Genomic DNA, 17,534 nt, shown 5'->3' with positions numbered 1-17,534 from the left:
GGCTGAATGGGAAGTCCTTTTATCGGAAGGCAGGCTCCAGGGCTGAAACTTTCCCGTGCCAATGCCCTTTAGTATTTTATTTTTAAAACCAGGAGCTCGGCGTGCCCAGGAAGGAGTGACAGTAGGCCGGCAGGCTGAGTCCCTTCTGATTAATATTAAATATCAGGGTCTGTACCCTTGAGGCGAGTGGGAGAGGCGAGAGAGAGGAGCTGCTGACATTGACAATGAATCCAAACAGGAGTTGCACTAGCGGTGTCCACCACGTTGCCTCAGCCCCGCGCACGGACTTCTGGGAGTGGTAGTTTTCTAAGGCCAGTGGCTTCCCTCAGGCTCCCGGGTGCCCTCGCGTAGGATGAACTACAAATCCCAGTCAACACTGGGCCTCCGGCCCCTCCCGCCGGGGTGCGAGTGTAAACTCGCCGCGCCGGGGCGGGCTGCAGCCGCGCGAGTGAGCGGGGCTGAGCCGGGCACTGCGCGGGGCACACGTCTTTTTTGGGGGGACGTGGGGGAGGAGGACTCAGACCCCCAGCACCTTCCCTGTCGTCCCCCGGGCTCTCTTTCTCACTTTCCGGCGGTGGGAGGCGGGCGAGAAGGGAGCCATGCAGTCGGAGTCGGGGATCGTGCCGGATTTCGAAGTCGGGGAGGAGTTTCACGAAGAGCCCAAAACCTATTACGAACTCAAAAGTCAGCCTCTGAAGAGCAGGTGAGCGGTGACAGCCGGAGGGGGCGCGGCGGGGGGCCGGGGGGGCCCGCAGAGCCCCCCTCCCGAGTTCTGGGACAAGGACCCCGTGCCCTTGCCTCGGGGCGCAGGCGGCCGGCCCCCCGTCCGGTGGGGGCCCCGCGGGACGGAGCGCGCTTCGGGGGCGCCGGGGTGCGGGGGAGACCGTGGCCATGCCAGCTGCTGCGGGCGGGTGGGGGCTGGGGAGCGACCCGGGTCCAGGTGCGCGGGGTGGGGGGGGTGGGGGGGGAGGACGCGGAGAAAGAGGAGAACCCGGACCGAACGCCTGGCCAGGCGGGCCGAGGGAGGGTACGGTTTCTACTGAACCCCTTTTCCTGGGGACCCTCCCCTCACACCCCCCCCCCCTCCCGCAGGCTGAGCGCTCGGAGAAGGGGACCTGGGGTGGGTGGGTGGGCGGGTGGGGGGTTGAGGAGCCTCTGAGCTCTCCAGGAGTCTCCTGCTTTGCAGCCCCGTTGGGAAGGACTCCAGGTGAAGGAAGTTTCCCCGCGCCCCGCCTCTCACCTGCTGGACCACACGTGGGAGCGCGGGAGGGGCGGGGGACGCGGGGGGCGTGTCTCCTTGCCCGGGTGAAGCGCCCTGGACGGGAGTCCGATGCCTTCTATGCGGAGATTGGGGGGGCTGGGGAGGGGGAGAAGCTTTGGACCAGAGAGGATTGTTGGGCATGCTCACTGCTTGGCAGTGACACGTGTTTAATTCACGAACATTTCACAAACTTTAGGAGTGGACTGAAGGCACCCTCCAAACGTGGCGCCCCCCCCCCCTTCCCAGCGGTGCCCACTTCCTTTGGGCCACGCTTCTTGGCTACCTCTGTTCCCGCTTGTCTGGGAGAATGGGGTGCATGCTTTCCTTTCTGGCCATCCACTGGCCACTCTGGGACCCCCCCCCCCGAACTTCTCATTTTCTGTGTTTACCAAGAGGGAGATGGTCCGTGGAGACTGAGATAAAAGAGGGTTTATTTCCATCTCCTCAAGTTGTGAGATAAGATATGGCTGTGACTAGAAGTTGATCAGTGGAGTAACCTTCCTGCCCTGGCCTAGCTGTGACTTAGGGTCTGGGTAGGGGGGGGGGACCCACTGGCAGAAGGGAAGCTGGTCCAGAAACCAGGGGAAATGAAGACGGACACTGGGGTCAGGAATCTTTGCTTCTGGAGAGAAAGAAGGTCTGATGAAAAGTGGATCTAGGTTTGTTTCCCTCTGCACCGAGGCAGGACTTTGAGCCCAAGTTGGGGATGAAAGTCTGAGGAAGAGCAGACCTTCCCTGGCTGTCATATAGACAGATAGGAGGGAAAACTCAGGCAATTAGATGCATGAAGCCAGCTTTAGTTGGTGGTTTCTCCTCATAATAGCTACTCTGTGAGGGAGCATAGATTGTGTGTTGGGGGCTGGGGATTTTGAGTAATATTGTGTAAGGGGGTATTGTTGGTTATGCTCATTGGGGCTTTATGTGTATTCGGCTGAAGGGACCAGTGTTTTACTGAGCAGTCTCTGCTTTTGCCTCTATAAGCAAATGCTTACATGGCCAGAATGTGTATGTGTGTGTGTGTGTGTGTGTGTGTGTGGTCCTGAAAGAAATGAATTAACCGGACTGTTTGGAACATTTTTGATGGTAGCTGATACATAACATTAAATGAGTTTGAGGGAGTGAGGAAAATGCCATCTGGAAAAAGCCAGCTGAGTGCCACCACACTCAGGGTGAAGGATTTGGGCTTGTTCTTTTTACAGAGTCAGCAAAATTGACTTACAAGGGCACACATCCTCAGCAGCTTGCTAGTGAGCACGTGTAAGGAAAAAAAAATGTGGGTATGTGGGAAGAGATGGCTTCACACGTTGGCTCTTGAAGCAGGTGCAGGGGTAAAACCAGCATGGAGAAGGCAGGCTAAATTAAAAAAAAAGTTGTAAATTTTGTATGTGGAGCAGACACATGCTCTTTGAAATAAACCAGTTAAATAAAATCTGTGAATAATAGATGGAGCTGGCAACATTTCCCTATACTGTTTCCCACAGTTGTCTAAGGTATTGTCATTGACATCTGTTGTGTGACAATCTGTTGGGCTACACGTTGCTCAGGGCCTTCTTGTTGCTTTTTGTCTGAAGTCTTTGCTACAGCACTTCATTCCTTATATGTCCTAGTTTTTTAAAAAAAGTTTTGTAATTCAAAGGTTAACATTGCTGCCACAGCAGCTGATAACTATCCATTGTATTCTCCTTGGAGTGGGCCGTTTCTTGCCAACTCCTCTTTCTGCTCTGAGCCAAACCACTATCGGCCCTTACCTGCGTTACTGCAGTTGGCTCTTAGCTGGACTGCCTACTGTCCTCATCCAGTTTTACTAGATTTTTAATTTGGAAGCTGAAATGTTGCTGTGATTTTTTTTTTCAACCAGAAAGTGACTTGATTCTGTTACCCAGGAATCACTTGGCAACCTCTGGAGACACTTAAGATGATCACAATGGACAGGGATTATTATTGACCTCCATTCGGTAGATGCCAAGGACGCTGCCGTCCCTTCTACAGCACACAGGACAGCTCCCACAATAATGCATCACTTGGTAGGCAGCCTAGGTAGTCATACTACCTGTCAGCCTTGACCTTTATCGTTGCTGTGTGCCTGGAAGCCCCCAGTGCTTCAGCCAGTATTAGTTTCCTCATGTTCCTGAAATTCCCCAGGCTCCTTCACTTCATGGATCTTTGTATAAAGCACTTGCAGCTTCTTAGACTGTCTTTTGCCTAGACAGCCACCCTCTGTACCCCTAGCTGCCAGTATTCCTATGAATGTTGTTCCCATGATTCCTACCACACTAGTAGTGTGAACCTTCTCTAATCCGTGTGGTCACAGTTGCTATTCCTCTGCATTCTTGGTCTTACCCAGCTGTGCCTTTTCTGGTAACACTCATAACCTATTAGACTAATCCATTTTATTGGTTGTGTGTGTCTCCACACCAGACTGTAAGGAGAAAGGGAAAAGGGATTCTACTGCATTTCTTGTGAACTCTGGGATCCCATACCTAAGAACAGTTACTCAGCCTCTGTACCTTTAACATTTTGGTCCAGGTGATTCTCTGTTGTATAGGTGACTGTCTAGTGTATTGTAGGACGTTTAGTAGTAACCTTAGCCTCTTCTTTCTAGGGGCCCGTACTGCCTTTGTCATATGTGACAACCCAAAATGTCTCCAGATATTGTCACATGCCATGAACTGGGCAGAATCATCCCCACTGGGCTAAACTTGCATCTGCAACAAGTATTTTTTGTTGGATTTTCATTTTTTTTTTGCATTCAACATTGGGTTCTTTTTATAATAGGTGTCCACCAAGTTTTTTCCAAAGAGGGATTTATATGTGCTTCAGTGGGGTTCAGCTATTGAAGCATTTCATAAGAAGAGGCACAGTTAAATTCTTAATCCTCCTTGACTTTAGAAATGAGAAGTTGCTGGATGTATATTGTGTGAACCTCATTTCATTCATATTAACTGATGAAGTTGTGTGTGCTAGAAAAGATTCTAATGAAGAATTAGTTGTGAATTGGTTGTATTTTCAGTCCTCTAACAAGGTTTTTGAAACCTCTGTGTGTTCTCCTGAGAATGAGTTCTGAAAAGTGGGTGGAGGAGAATATCAGAGTGAGCCCCAAATTCAAACACTAGCATAGTCATGTCAGAGAAACAAATGTAGGTTTGTTCAGTGAGCTCCTAGGAGCAAGAGAACTCTGTAGGTCTTTTTGGATGGAAAAACAACATCTTAGAACATGGTAGCTCATGGTTCCTTTGTTTGGTTTCCTCTTCAAAATTCTATGGCCCTGTAGTTATCTTTTCCTTAGCAGAGTTCAGGACTGGCTTATTTGAATTCCATTTTCTTTTTATATTTTTATTACCCTTGTAGACAGCTCTTATTAAACTTCCTGTAAATCTGAAATAAGAATGCAAAAGTAAGTATTAAGTTAATCATGGAGAGACTGGATGCAACGGTGGCCAAAAATATTGATTCATACTAGCATGTGGTGAAACGAGAAAGACATGTCATACCCATGCACACACACATGTGGTTACAAGGTCACTATTATTTCTTGGATTTGTGCTGTAATTTTCCTTTCTCTTTTTTAAAATATACTTTTTTATTGTAAAGATACAGTACAGAGGGATTACAGTTACCTGAGTAAGGTAATGAGTACTGTGATTTTCCTTTCTGCCTTCATATTAAAAATACCCTTTTTTGGGTGAAATGCTGATCTATTATTGGCAAAACAGATTATCAAGCTCTCTCTTTGTTTTTCTTTCTCTCATTTCTGGAAGTCTTCTTGACTTTCCCCTCCTCTGTTCTGTTCAATCTACAAGGAGTTATTAGCATCAAGAGTAAAGTCTTGTTTTGGAATCAGCTGGATGACCTTGGGTAGACAGGCTGACCTCTACATTTAGTGTTCTCATCTGGTAAATGGAAGCTGTCTTCCTGGGTGTCTTAAGAACATAAAGTTTAACACTGACTTTGAGAAATGATTAGGGTGGTACCTGGCATGTAGTAAGTGCTCAGAAAATGTTAGTAGATGTGGTTCTTGTTATTTTCTTTATTACTTAGCAGTGAACTCTTACATTCTGGAATGTGTTTATACTTGGTTGACTATGTCTAGGTTCTCGAAGGCAAGTGTTATGCAATAAATTTCTCTCAATATTAATAAATTCCTTCTTTGCTTGTAATGAAGTGTTCACAGAATTATTATTTTTTACATTTCATAATTTTGACCCAATTTATAACAGTTTTTTCATGTTGAGTGTAACAGCACAAGCATACAAATTCTCCTATTTAGCATGTAATTTTGTGTCCTCGTACATGGCAAATTAATGCCAATCATGATACTGATACTTATTTAATATGAACTAGGTGCCAGCCACCATTTCTAAGTTCTTTTAGTTACAGAAATCTTTGTGAATAGAGTGTTAATAGGATAAAAGCAGTAATGGTATTAATCATTCTTGTAAAAATAGGTAACACTTATCTAGTGCTTTCTCCATGCTAGGCTTTATTCTGCATTTTTTATTTGTATTAACTCAGTAAATTCTCTTGTTGGCTGTGGACATCTGTATTTTTTTAAATTTTTATTTATTTATTTTTTTGGGTCCGGTCGTGGGGCCTGAACTCTGGGCCTGGGTGCTGTCCCTCAGCTCTTCAGCTCAAGGCTAGTGCTCTACCACTTGAGCCACAGCTCCACTTCTGGCTTTTTTCTTTTTGCTTATGTGGTGCTGAGGAATCGAACCCAGGGCCTTGAGCATGCAAGACAAGCGCTCTACCACTGAGCCACCTTCCCAGCCCAACATCTGTATTTTTATCTTTATTTTACAAAAAAGGAAACTGAGGCATACTAAGTACTACATGGGACCTGTTTAAACTGAGGTGGTTTATGCTCTTGTCACCTAGTCCATATGCCACATGAAAGGCAATTTACATGACTGTACTCCACTCTGCTCCTTGTCCAGAACCTTTCAGTAGGGTCAAGGGAAGAGCACATGGGTTCAGCTAGTGTTCAGTGTTTTTGGGTAGGTGTTGATCAGTAATGGGAACTTAGTGGAAGAAGGAGAACTGGGGACCATTTTGGGGATGAATAGTGATACTTGAGTTGGACTTTCAGGGTGAAGCAATACTCAAGCTTGTGCTTTTGTTTTTGGTTTTGGTTTTGTGTCTGTCTTTGGGCTTGAACTGAGGGTCTGGGCACTGTCTCTGAACTTTTTTCTCAAGGCCAGTGCTCTACTGCTTCAGCCACAGCTCCACTTCTGGCTTTTTGGTAGTTAACTGGAGTTAAGAGTCTCCTGGCATTTCCTGCCCTGGCGGGCTTTGGAATTGCAATCCTCAGATCTCAGCCTCCTGAGTAGCTTGGATTATAGGTGTGAGCTACTGGTGCTCTGCTCAAGCCTGTTCTTCATAGAGTAAATGCATATGCCTTGGAGGGCGTCTAACCACAGAAGTGGTAGCAGAGAGACGGCCTACAGTGGGCAGGGGTGGAGGGAGTCATATTGAAGCGTTGTGGTCATGGCTTTGCATTAGCTGCTTCATCTGTATTCATGGTTGTTGAGTCTCAACTTCTTTACCTGTGAAACAGTATCAGTTGAATTCATGCTTGTGGGGCTGGCACCTGTTTTAAAACTGGGGCAAACTGTAAATCTGCTTTGTATGGCACCTAGTACTTTTGGTAAGTGATACAGTTCTCTCCTGGTAGAATTTTACTGTAATCACAGTTCTTTTCTACTCTCCAACAAGAATTAAAGCATGTATAGAGTCATATATTTAAGGCAAATGACACAAGACTGAGGTGCCTGAACCTGGCAGATGTTCAGATCTTATTATGCAGATTAGTTTTGTGGGATGATTAGATGGAACTCTTGATTAGAGTGGGATTCTAAGTGTTGGTTTTGGGTGTTATTGGAGATTTCCTTTGCCTGAGTACTGCTATTTATAGAATTTCTTTAAGTGTGTGGATGTTTAATTCCCTTTGAGTTCTGCAGTGCAGTTTGTACAGGCTGATGTTTATATCTGCTCCAGTTGTGCAAGAAGTGGAAAATATCCTTTTTTTAGAACAGGTCACATGTGCTTACTGTCAGGAATAGGACCTCAGTGTAAAAAAATGTATCTTGGGACAAATCAAAGTTACTAAATTTCTCTCTCCAACTGCTTTGTTTCAGAACTGGCAGTATTAGGATAAATAATAGGAAAAAAAATCCTTGTGTACTTTTTTTTGTCATTTTTCAAGGACAACAAGCGATTTCACTTGTGTGTGTGTGTTTGTGTATGTGTGTGTTTGTGTGTTTGTGAGAGGATGTTAAGTATGAAATGTGCTTTATTGCTAGATTTGTTTAGCCAGAGTAAATTATAAAAATATGTTTGACTGCACTCCCAAGTGTTCATTATTTGGAGAAAATAAGGCAAGACAGAGATATTAAGTGCAGTAATTCAAGTCTTTGATATTATAAAGATACATTTTCAGTTTATGACTGTGTGGAGTGTAGTCAACATTGCGCAATGAGAAGAAAGGTCTATCTCAGGGCATGAAGTCTGTGTCTCTGTGGAGAGAGATGAGGGCAAAAAGACCTGTAAGGCAGTCTGGGATCTCTGTTGAAATTTCCCCACTCTCTTTTGTTGCCAGGCATTCCAGAAGGCCAGGAAAGCCCATTTCCCCAGGTTGGTTTTGAAATTTTTATTAAAAAAGTTTTTTTTTTTTTCTTTCAGTTGTGGAGCTGGAACTCAGGGGCTGGGTGCTGTCCCTGACTGTTTTCCCCCAAGGCTAGACTCTACCTACCACTTTGAGTCACAGTGCACTTCCAGTTTTCTGGTGGTTCAATAGAGATCAGTCTCATAGACTTTCCTGCCTGGGCTGGCTTTGAACTTCAGTCCTTCAGGTCTCAGCTCCTTGAGTAGCTACGATAACGGGCTACAGGCACTAGCACCTGGCTAATTTTTTTTTATTAAGTAGTTGTACAAAGGAGTTCTAATTCACCGCATCAGCTTATCAATACAGTGTATCATGTCACCCCTTCTGTCATTCTCCATCTTGCCCAATCCTACCCAGCCCCTCAATTTACCTAGTTCCATTTCATATATGTACATTGAATATTATGACTGTATTTACCTACCTTTTCTTTCTCTACTTTCTACCTTGAATTCAACCCTTCCTCCTGTGACAATACAGGTTGTGTCTTTTCTTTCTTATTTTTCCTTTTTGTACAAGTGGGGCTTGTACTCAGAGCTTGGGCACTGTCCCTGAGTTTTTCTGCTCAAGGCCAGAGCTCTCTCACTTGATCAACAGCTCTACTTCCAGCTTTTTTGGTAGTTAGTTGGAGGTAAGAGTCTCACAGACTTTCCTGCCCGGGCTAGCTTTGAACCGTGATCCTCACTCAGATCTCAGCCTCCTAGTAGCTAGGATTACAGATGTGAGCCACCAGTACCCCTGCAACAGATTGTTTCTTAAACATGTTTTTTTTTTTTTAAATTTCTTTGCATCAACTTTCTCTCCTTTGGGGTATTTTTATGAGATATCCATCCTTAGATTCAGGATGGTGAGTCTCTTTTCTTCTACCAGTGCTTCTGGGGGCTTCTCACGTTCTAGACACTGCATTCTGGGTCTTGTAGGTTTCGGTCCATTGGGCTGGAAGGTGAATCTGTGTTGGTGGTGAGGGATGGTGGTACTTGGGAGAAGCTGGGGGTAAAGGTGAGAAAGAGGGGCTTCTACCTCGTGAGGACCCCCGCTTGTCCTTTCCCAATGGCTTCAAAATCTCCTCTCCTCCATTAAGCAGAAGCAACATAACTTGGAGGTCAAAAGGACCTGGAAGTATTTGTTTTTCTTAGTCCTTCTCTTCTTCTTTCCCTCCCTCCTTCCACCAGTTATTTATTAAGTACCTTGAGCGTGTGGAGTTCTGAGCTGTCTGTGGGAAGGCCAATGTAAACCAGATAGGCAGGGTTTCTGCTAGCATGGTGCTTCCATCTTGGACGGAGGGACTTGCCAAGTTAATAATGAACCAAAGAATGGAAACTAAGCAGGAATTATAAGTAGAGCAGGACTGAGAAAGGAGATGATCAAGAAGGACTTCATACAGGAGGTGTTTTTGAGACAAGACGTGAATGGCTGACATAAAGGTACACGTTACCTCTGTGACTATGGACAACTTAACCAACATCTCTGAGCTTCAGTTTCTTTTGCAGTGAAATGGGGCAAATAACTCCCTTGCAAGGCTTCTATGAAGACCAAAGGCAATAAAGCGGCTAACGTTAGGTTGATGCTTAGGTGTTCATGAAGATTGTTCATAACGTACAATGTGAATGAATAATGGAGCATATAACATAGACATTAATCTACAAGTGTAGATTGGTTTTAAGTGGTTTCCTCATGTCGAAGCCTGACACCCATGGCTCAGACCTGTAATCCTCGCTATTCAGGAAGCTGAGATCTGAGGATTCGAGTTTGAAGCCAGCCCAGGCAGGAAAGTCCATGAGACTCTCACCTGTAATTAACCATTAAAAAGCCAGAAATGGAGCTGTAGCTCTAGTGGTAGAACACCAGCCTTGAGCAAAAAAGCTTAGGGACAGTGTCCAGTCCCTGAGTTCAAGCCCTGGCACTGGCAAAAAACAAAACAAAACTCCAAAACCGCCTGCTATTGAACAGGTCAGATATTTCATTTGTGTCTTTTTAAAACCAACACTGAACTAAAGGTGGAGACACATCTTGTTATTTTGTCATCCTTTTCTTTCCTCTAGAATTTTCTTGTTGACTCTTGTTCCCTTATTTCCTTCCTGGTTCCTGGGCTACCTGAGCTCATGTCTGGTCAAATTTACCCTAGGATTTTTTTTTTTTTTGGTGTGTGTGTGTATGTATGTGTGTGGCTGAATTATTTTGGGGAGAGGGGTAAAGGAAAGATCCAAGTAACGGAGGCTTCACCAACAAAGCCTAAGATTGATTTCACAAAATGTTCACACCAGCCACAGACTCCTGACTACTCCTAGTTGTGTGTCTCAGCCCTGGCTTATGCTTCCTGTCTAACTCCTGCAAGATGTCAGCGTTGATGGAGAAATGAAAAGAAGAAGCTCTCCTCCCACACACGTTTCTTCCCCCTCCCTCAAATCTGCCTTAACTTCCAAGGCAACCTCTTTGAAAGGGTTTTTTTTTTTTTTTTTTTTTTGAGCATCCGAGTTTCAATTGTGTTCTTGGATCCTTGTACCCATGGACTAGGAAGTTGGAAAGGGGAAGATCCTGAATCGTTCAAGAGCAAATGTTTTAGATCCAAATGTACTTACTGGGTCTAGAGTGCATTGATAGAGTCCTGCTTTTTTGGAAGACATTGTGGCTTGTTGAGCAATTTCAGGACAGCCTATGTGGTTGTGACCTTTTTCACCCTTACCCCTTCTCCCAAATGGGATAAATTGCTGAATCATTTACTCCGCCTTCCCATCTGATCAAGGGTGGCATCCCAAAGTGCTCCACACACCATTGAATTTGTAGAATGTTTTCCTTCGACAAAGCTTAACTTGTCTCAATGCGAAGAAGCTATGAGACAGAAGATTTATTTAGTATAATGGCTGGGTTTATATATGAAATGATACAATGAAAGACAGATGAGGTGCTGTATGGACTTCAGCACATTTGCACCTGGATGTATTAAGGATGACTTTTTTGTGAAGCCTGATTGGGTGAGACATGGCTCCATTGCTTCTCTTCCATCATCGATGTCTTCCTCTTCCAAACTGGCAGAGACAGCACTCCCAAAACGGAATCAGTGAACAGACACAAGCTATGTCAGTAGTCTAGTAGTCACCGTCTCTTTATCAAATACACCATGTGTATGTGTGTGTATGTGTGTACACATATATTTAGCACTTGCAGGCAGCAGGTGAGCAGTTTTATTGTTTCTCTCGTATTCTCAGTGTTCAGAGCAGTCCCATCTAAATATGGGATGTTGGCACCTTGACCAGTGTAACCCTTTGCACCTAGCTTTTGGCTAACTATGAATTAATGACAAAGTACTATTGGCCAATTGGGGTCCTTTGAAGGGATGAGGATGACACCAATCGTATGTTTTCTGAAAGTTCTACCTATTTCTTTTTAAAGGAAGAGATCCTAGAAGCTTAAATGCAGCCACTTCTACACGTGTAAGCTGCTGGTGTGATTCTTTGTGGCATTCTAAATACAAGTTTGCCGATTGCTGCAAGGAAGGACACGTGCCGAATAATGGAAGAGGTTGGCCGCTGGCTCATAGTGTACTAGACACAGTGTAGACTTTTTGGAACCATACCTTGCATCATTGTAGCATAGTAATTTCCCCCTGGTCATTCCACTAATAATATTTTCATCTAGGTAAATGCTAGGTGAGTAAATGTTGAATGATGGGATCGTGGAATGCAGTTCTAATGACACTGATTACAGATGGGAGTTTCAAACCTCTGTTGATTCAGAAATAAATGAGAGAAAATGGAAACGAAAGGGTTTTTCTTCATTGTTATTTTTTTATTTCTTTTTGTCTTGTTTGATCATTTATCTGCCTTTAGAGGAAGAAGGGGGCACAGAAATGGAGGGACAAAGCGTGAATAAATACAACAGTGATACTCACTAGACACTGTTGAAATGAACTATATAACTTCTGGGTGGGAACAGGAGGGAAAAACTGGGGGAGAGCAAGGGAAGTGGTGACACTGTCCTAAAAGAAATGCACTCTTTACCTGACTTATGTAACTGTGACCCCTCTGTACATCACCTTTATAATAACAATAAAAAGCTTTTAAAAAGTAAGAAAAAGAAATAAGTGAGTTTGTTACTTTCTTGGTTGTAGTTTCAAAGTCACTGAAGTGCATAATTTAACAGGAGCTGAATGGCAAGGACAATTAATTGGATTTTTATTGGGGTGTCAGTGATACTAGATGTCATTCTCTTGGCTTTGGGTAGCTCTCTCTCGCGCTCTCTCTCTCTCTCTCTCTCTCATGTCCTCCTCTTTCTCATTCTTGGATATGTTTAACTGATATCTTTCTAACTGGTTTCAGGCAGTCCCCTTTCTTTTCCTTACACATTTCTATCAAGTGTTCACTTTTGTTTTATTACTACACCCCCCATCTGAAAATTTTATTAGTGTATGTTCATTGTACAAAATGTTAATTTCATGATGCCATTTTCTCTTATGCATTTAATATACTTCAATCATGTATATCCCCGATTATTGAAATATATCCCCTCCTCTTCTTTTTGATCTATTTTTTCCCAAATGATCCTCAATCTACTTTAAGATTTTCCCATATTAGAGAAAACATGTGATATGTGTTTTTCTGAATTTAGCTTATTTCTAGTTCTATCCATTTTCCTACACATGATGTGATCTTGTTCTCTTAATGACTGAATATTTATTTACCCATTTGTAGGTACCTAGGCTGATTATATGTCTTGGCTGTTATGAATAATGTTATATTAAATATGGCTATGCAGGTGTCTTTATTGTATGCTCATTTTGATTACATCTGGTATATGCTCAGGAGTTGGATAGCTGTGTCATGTACTAGTTGGACTTTTGCTTTTTTGAGGAATTTCCATACCAAGTTTCAATAATGACTGAATTATTCCTACCTCCATCCTCGTCAGCATTTGCTTAAAAAAATGATAGCCATTCTCACTGGGGTGGGGTGGAATCTCAGTGTAGTTTTGATATTTGTGTTTCCCTGATAACTAAAGATGTATTTATTGATATTTTGTATTCTTTTGAGAAGTGTTCAGCTCATTTCCCCATTTATTGGTTGGGTCACTTGTTTTGATACTTAATTTTTGAGTTCTTTAATGTTCTGGCCATGAATCTGTTAGATGAGTAATTGACAAAGATTTCCTCCTGTTCTGGTAGCTATCTTAATTGTTCCCTTTGCTGTGTAGAAGCTTTCGAATTTGATGTTATTCCATGCAATTTTTGGGGGGAAAGAATTTCTTTCGAATGCTCAGTTCTGTGGTTTGGTTTCATGGCTTGAACAGTGGAGAGGTAGACACAAGCCTGACTAGATATCCTTGACACGGATTGGCTTCAAGGAGCTGCACATTGCCTAGGCCAAGTGAACCCTAGGAGTTACTTCATGGCAAATACATCACTAGTATAGATCTGATAATATGTTACTTTTTGTGGTATTGGGGATTGAACTCAGGGCCTTGTGCTTGCCAGGCAGATGCTCTACCATTTGAGCCATACCACCAGCCCCATTTTACACTGATTTAGGGTCTTCCTTTATACCCAGCTCAGCCAAGTCTGTTTCCCTGTGCTTCCAAGAATGAAGAGATTGTGCCACCATGCCAAGTCATTGTATTTCCCCTGTACTTGGGAAGACAGGTGTGTGTCTCGGTACCCAGACATTGAGTGAGATGAATCTCCTGAACTTATTTGCCTGGCCTATCCTGGAATCATGATCATCTGACCTCTGCCTTCTAAATGTCTAGGATTATAGGCTAGATCCACTGTGTCTGTTTTGATAAATCCCCCCCCCCTTTTTTTTTTGGGTCCGGTCATGGGGCCTGAACTCTGGGCCTGGGCGCTGTCCCTCAGCTCTTGAGCTCAAGGCTAGCGCTCTACCACTTGAGCCACAGAGCCACTTCCGGCTTTTTTCTTTTTTCTTATGTGGTGCTGAGGAATCGAACCCAGGGCCTTGAGCATGCAAGGCAAGCACTCTACCACTGAGCCACCTTCCCAGCCCCCCCCCTTTTTTTAAAGGGAGAATTTTATTTTTCTTAAACTATTAGGTAATTATCAGTGACCCATGATTATCTCTGGCCTGATAGTACAAGCAATACTCCATTATTTAGTAAAAATGCTGAATGTATGTTGATGTAGTCCAGGAATGTTTCATTCCTATGTAGCAGTACAAGAATAATTCAATATGGAGGCACAGGAGTAATAGTAAAAGCATTGTAGTGCTCTCAACCTCGCGAGCATCAGCTCCCCCTAGAGGTCTTCCGTGATACATCACTGCAGTTTGTGACTCAGTAGGTCTCAGTAAGATCTGACACTGCCTTTTTAACAAGATGCTGTTGGGTTTGTGGGCAGCCTCACCACAGGGCTACTGACACGTTGAAAACCACTGCATGAGATAGTAGTAGTAGGTGATTTTTGCCCAAAGAACTATTACAGAGATGTGGGATATAATTCATGCATTGGCTTGGGCTGTGCCCTATCAGGTGTTAGGATACTCAAATTAACCACACTTAGGCCAAAAAGGAATCTTTTGGTTAAATAACTAAGAAATCCAAGTGACTTGAAGTTAACTTCCCTTTATTACCTGGAGGAGCCTTAGCTCCATGTCAGAGGGGAGGGCAGTTTAATCCAGACTGTGAAAGTGTGAAGCAAGGCAGACTGCAAGTCACTTGACTGAAGGATTTGGTTGAGAAATCGGGTGATGGTGGTTTTGGGGCATGTCCACATGACCAGATTGTTTTTCACAAAACTTCTGCTGAATAAAATTTGAAATACAACTGTCAGCCTGTTTTCCCATCTTTAATAAATTCCAGACAGTTTGTAGAGTGTGGGAGCTTCCAAAACAGAGGGGCGGAGTGACTGGGACCAGCCAGCATCCATTTCTTCCCACTTACGGCTGTCCTGACTTCGCCGTCCTTCCCTTTGTTCTGAATCTCAATGAGTTTCTGGTGGTGAGGGAGAGACAGGGAAGGGAAGAGCAGGGCCAAGGCCAAGGGTGTGTCAGACAAATAAAACCTATAGAAAATTTCCAGACTCCCTTTTTTATCAGAAATGCAATCTGCCCCGTTTACTTCACTTAGACTCAAGTATTTTGATTTTTTTTGGTGTCTGCTGACCTTCCCCAGACAAAAAGTCCTGGTCTGTTTCTGTTCTCCACGGTTAAGAATTCTAGCCAGCCAAAGACTAAGGACTAAGACAGATTTGAATTTAATTTCCAGTTTGATCGTCTGTTAGCTGTCGTGTCTTTGGTCAAGTTATTCTAGGGCTCTCTCTTTTAACCAAGGGCAATGGGTAATAATATGATCTGAGTTATTAGGGTCACTATGTGAGTTAAAAGAAATGTGGGCAGAGTGCTCAATCCAGAGCCTGGCTCTTCGCCCCTTAATTCTGGTTACCTTCTTTAGTTAGAATGGGTTTGGAGTGACTTGGACGAATGTAGATTTGGAATGGAGGTTTAATTCTTGTCACCTTCGTGAGGAGGGAATGATTCCACTACAATCAGCTGAGAAGGAAGGGGGTACAAAGAAGAGGAGGAGGCTTCAGTGTCTCCCAGTTGGATAATCTGCATGCAGACCTTTGAGAGTTGAAGGAGGGCATGTAGTGGGGAATGGCGGCCTTCCTCAGAGGGTGGTGTTTAAGGATGGCACAAGTTATTTACATGCAAGGCGTTAGCTTTTGTTGCCAGCACCATCTTTATCAACGTGTTTCCTTTCATCATAATGACAGGGCATTGCTGGGTGGAGGATGCATAATAAGCTGCACTAATTGGGGTTGTGCAATGCTCGGGGAGTGTGGCAGCTCAGCGCCATTGGTGTCCTGGCAGAGGTACCCGCAAATCCTAACTGTCCTGCTTTGGCTTTGTTTGTGCTGACTTCCTGCTTTTTCTTCACCTGTTTAACACAGCAGCCTCTGTAAGCAGTCATCCTTATCAATGTCAACATCATGACCTGGGTGCTGTCCCTTTGCTTCATTTCTCAAGGCTAGTGCACTACCACTTCAGCCACAGTTCCACTTTGTAGCTTTTTGGTGGTTGGTTGGAGAGAAGAGTCGCATGTTCTTTCCTCCCTGGCCTGGCATCAACCTGGGATCCTCAGATCTCAGTCTCTTGTGTATCTAGGATTACAGGTGTGAGTCACTGGTCCCCAACAACATATAATGTTACTAACCTCAAGATATCTCTTACTTTCCACTCTTTGGGATTTTTCCTTGGTGATTGAGTGGTATAGTTGTTTAAGAAATTAACATTTAAGATACAAGCATTTTTCTGATATAACAACCTTCCCAGAAGATTTTTTTTTCTGGTGGTACTGGAATTTGAACTCAGGGCCTCACTCTGAGTGCAGGTAGGCAGGTATTCTGTCACTTGAGCCACACTTCTAGCTCCTCTTGTCCTTGTTATTGTTGAGATAGGGTTTCACTCTTTGTTTGAGCTGGTTTGGACTGCTATCTTCTTTAGACTTCCTGTCAGAGCTGGGATGACAGGTGAATTCTAAACATCCTACTTTTTTCTGTTCAGATGGGGACTCATGAACTTTTTTGCCAGGGAAGACTTGGCACTAAAGTCCTCCCAATTTAATCCTTTTACATAGCTGGGATGACAAAAGAATACCACTCTACAAAGCTATTGGCTGAGGCTGGCCTTGAGCCTTAATCCTCCAAATTTTTACCTTCTGAATAACTAGGATGATAGGTACCTGGCTTTAGCCTTTCCTCTCATTAGCTGTAGACTTTGTAACATTTTAAACGAATGAATCTCAGTTCTCTCACTTGTAAAATAAAACTATTCAATAATGGAAGTTTCTTCTTGGAACCGTTGTGAGGATTCCTGAAGCTAACGTGCGCAGTTCTCATGGAACCCATCCTCCATACAGTGACTTAGACAAAGAGATGTAGTAAACTACAGTGCTCATTAATTCCTGCAACCGTGTTCTATCAAGTCATTGGATTGGCCAATACTGAGCCATGGGTACTAGAGAAATGCAAGATAAATTCCTAAGAGCCTCTGGGGGCAACATTTTGGCCAACTGACTAATGCATATAGCAGTGTTCTCTGATCATGTCTGAAGGATGCTTGGCTTCTCACCTGCATTTTTTCCTTAGGGCACACTGCCTTAGCATTGTGCTTTGGGCTATTTTATCCTGTATTTACTTACTTATTTACTTACTGTTGTAATGGTTATTTATTTGTTAATTCTTTTTTTTGTGTGCTGGTACTGGGGCTTGAACTCAGGGCCAGGGTGCTATCCTTGAGCTTTTTTTGCTTAAGGCTGGTGCTCTACCACTTGAACCCCAGGTCCACTTCTGGCTTTGGTGCGGGAGATAAGAGTCTCATACTTTCCTGTCCTGGCTGGCTTTGAACCACGATCCTCAGATCTCAGCCTCCTGAGTACTAGGAGCCACTGATGTCCATCTGGGCTATTTTAATAGTGGAGTCACCAACACAGAATAAGAAAGTGCACCCTCCCCCACAGTATAACCCCTGCTTTCACTATATTTGATGTCAGTATAACTTGTGGAGGAGATGGGGAAAAACCAGTTGTTTAAGTATACAGGTGGATCTGATGCAACAATGAGAAGTACAAGTTGTCATGTCCAAAACGAGCTTTACAACGTCGGTGCGGGGG

At 43.9% G+C, this 17,534-nt stretch overlaps 1 protein-coding gene across 2 annotated transcripts in view; it reads left to right on the top strand.

The window, feature by feature from the left end:
- The first annotated feature begins 443 nt into the window (after positions 1–443).
- Positions 444–17,534, top strand: part of Mitf (microphthalmia-associated transcription factor) — a 211,191-nt gene continuing 194,100 nt past the window's right edge. Inside the window, exon 1 of one of the 2 annotated variants that reach the window (XM_013010548.1) lies at positions 444–703. In XM_013010548.1, the coding sequence (XP_012866002.1) occupies positions 600–703 (104 nt within the window). In that variant the 5' untranslated portion in view covers positions 444–599. The remainder of the gene's footprint in view (positions 704–17,534) is intronic. The other variant, XM_013010547.1, reaches the window with a different exon arrangement.

Source organism: Dipodomys ordii, unplaced genomic scaffold (genome assembly GCF_000151885.1).
Source record: "Dipodomys ordii isolate 6190 unplaced genomic scaffold, Dord_2.0 Scaffold12, whole genome shotgun sequence".
NCBI lineage: Eukaryota > Metazoa > Chordata > Mammalia > Rodentia > Heteromyidae > Dipodomys > Dipodomys ordii.
The sequence above is the reverse complement of the archived record's forward strand: the minus strand, read 5'-3'. Positions and strand labels throughout refer to the sequence as shown.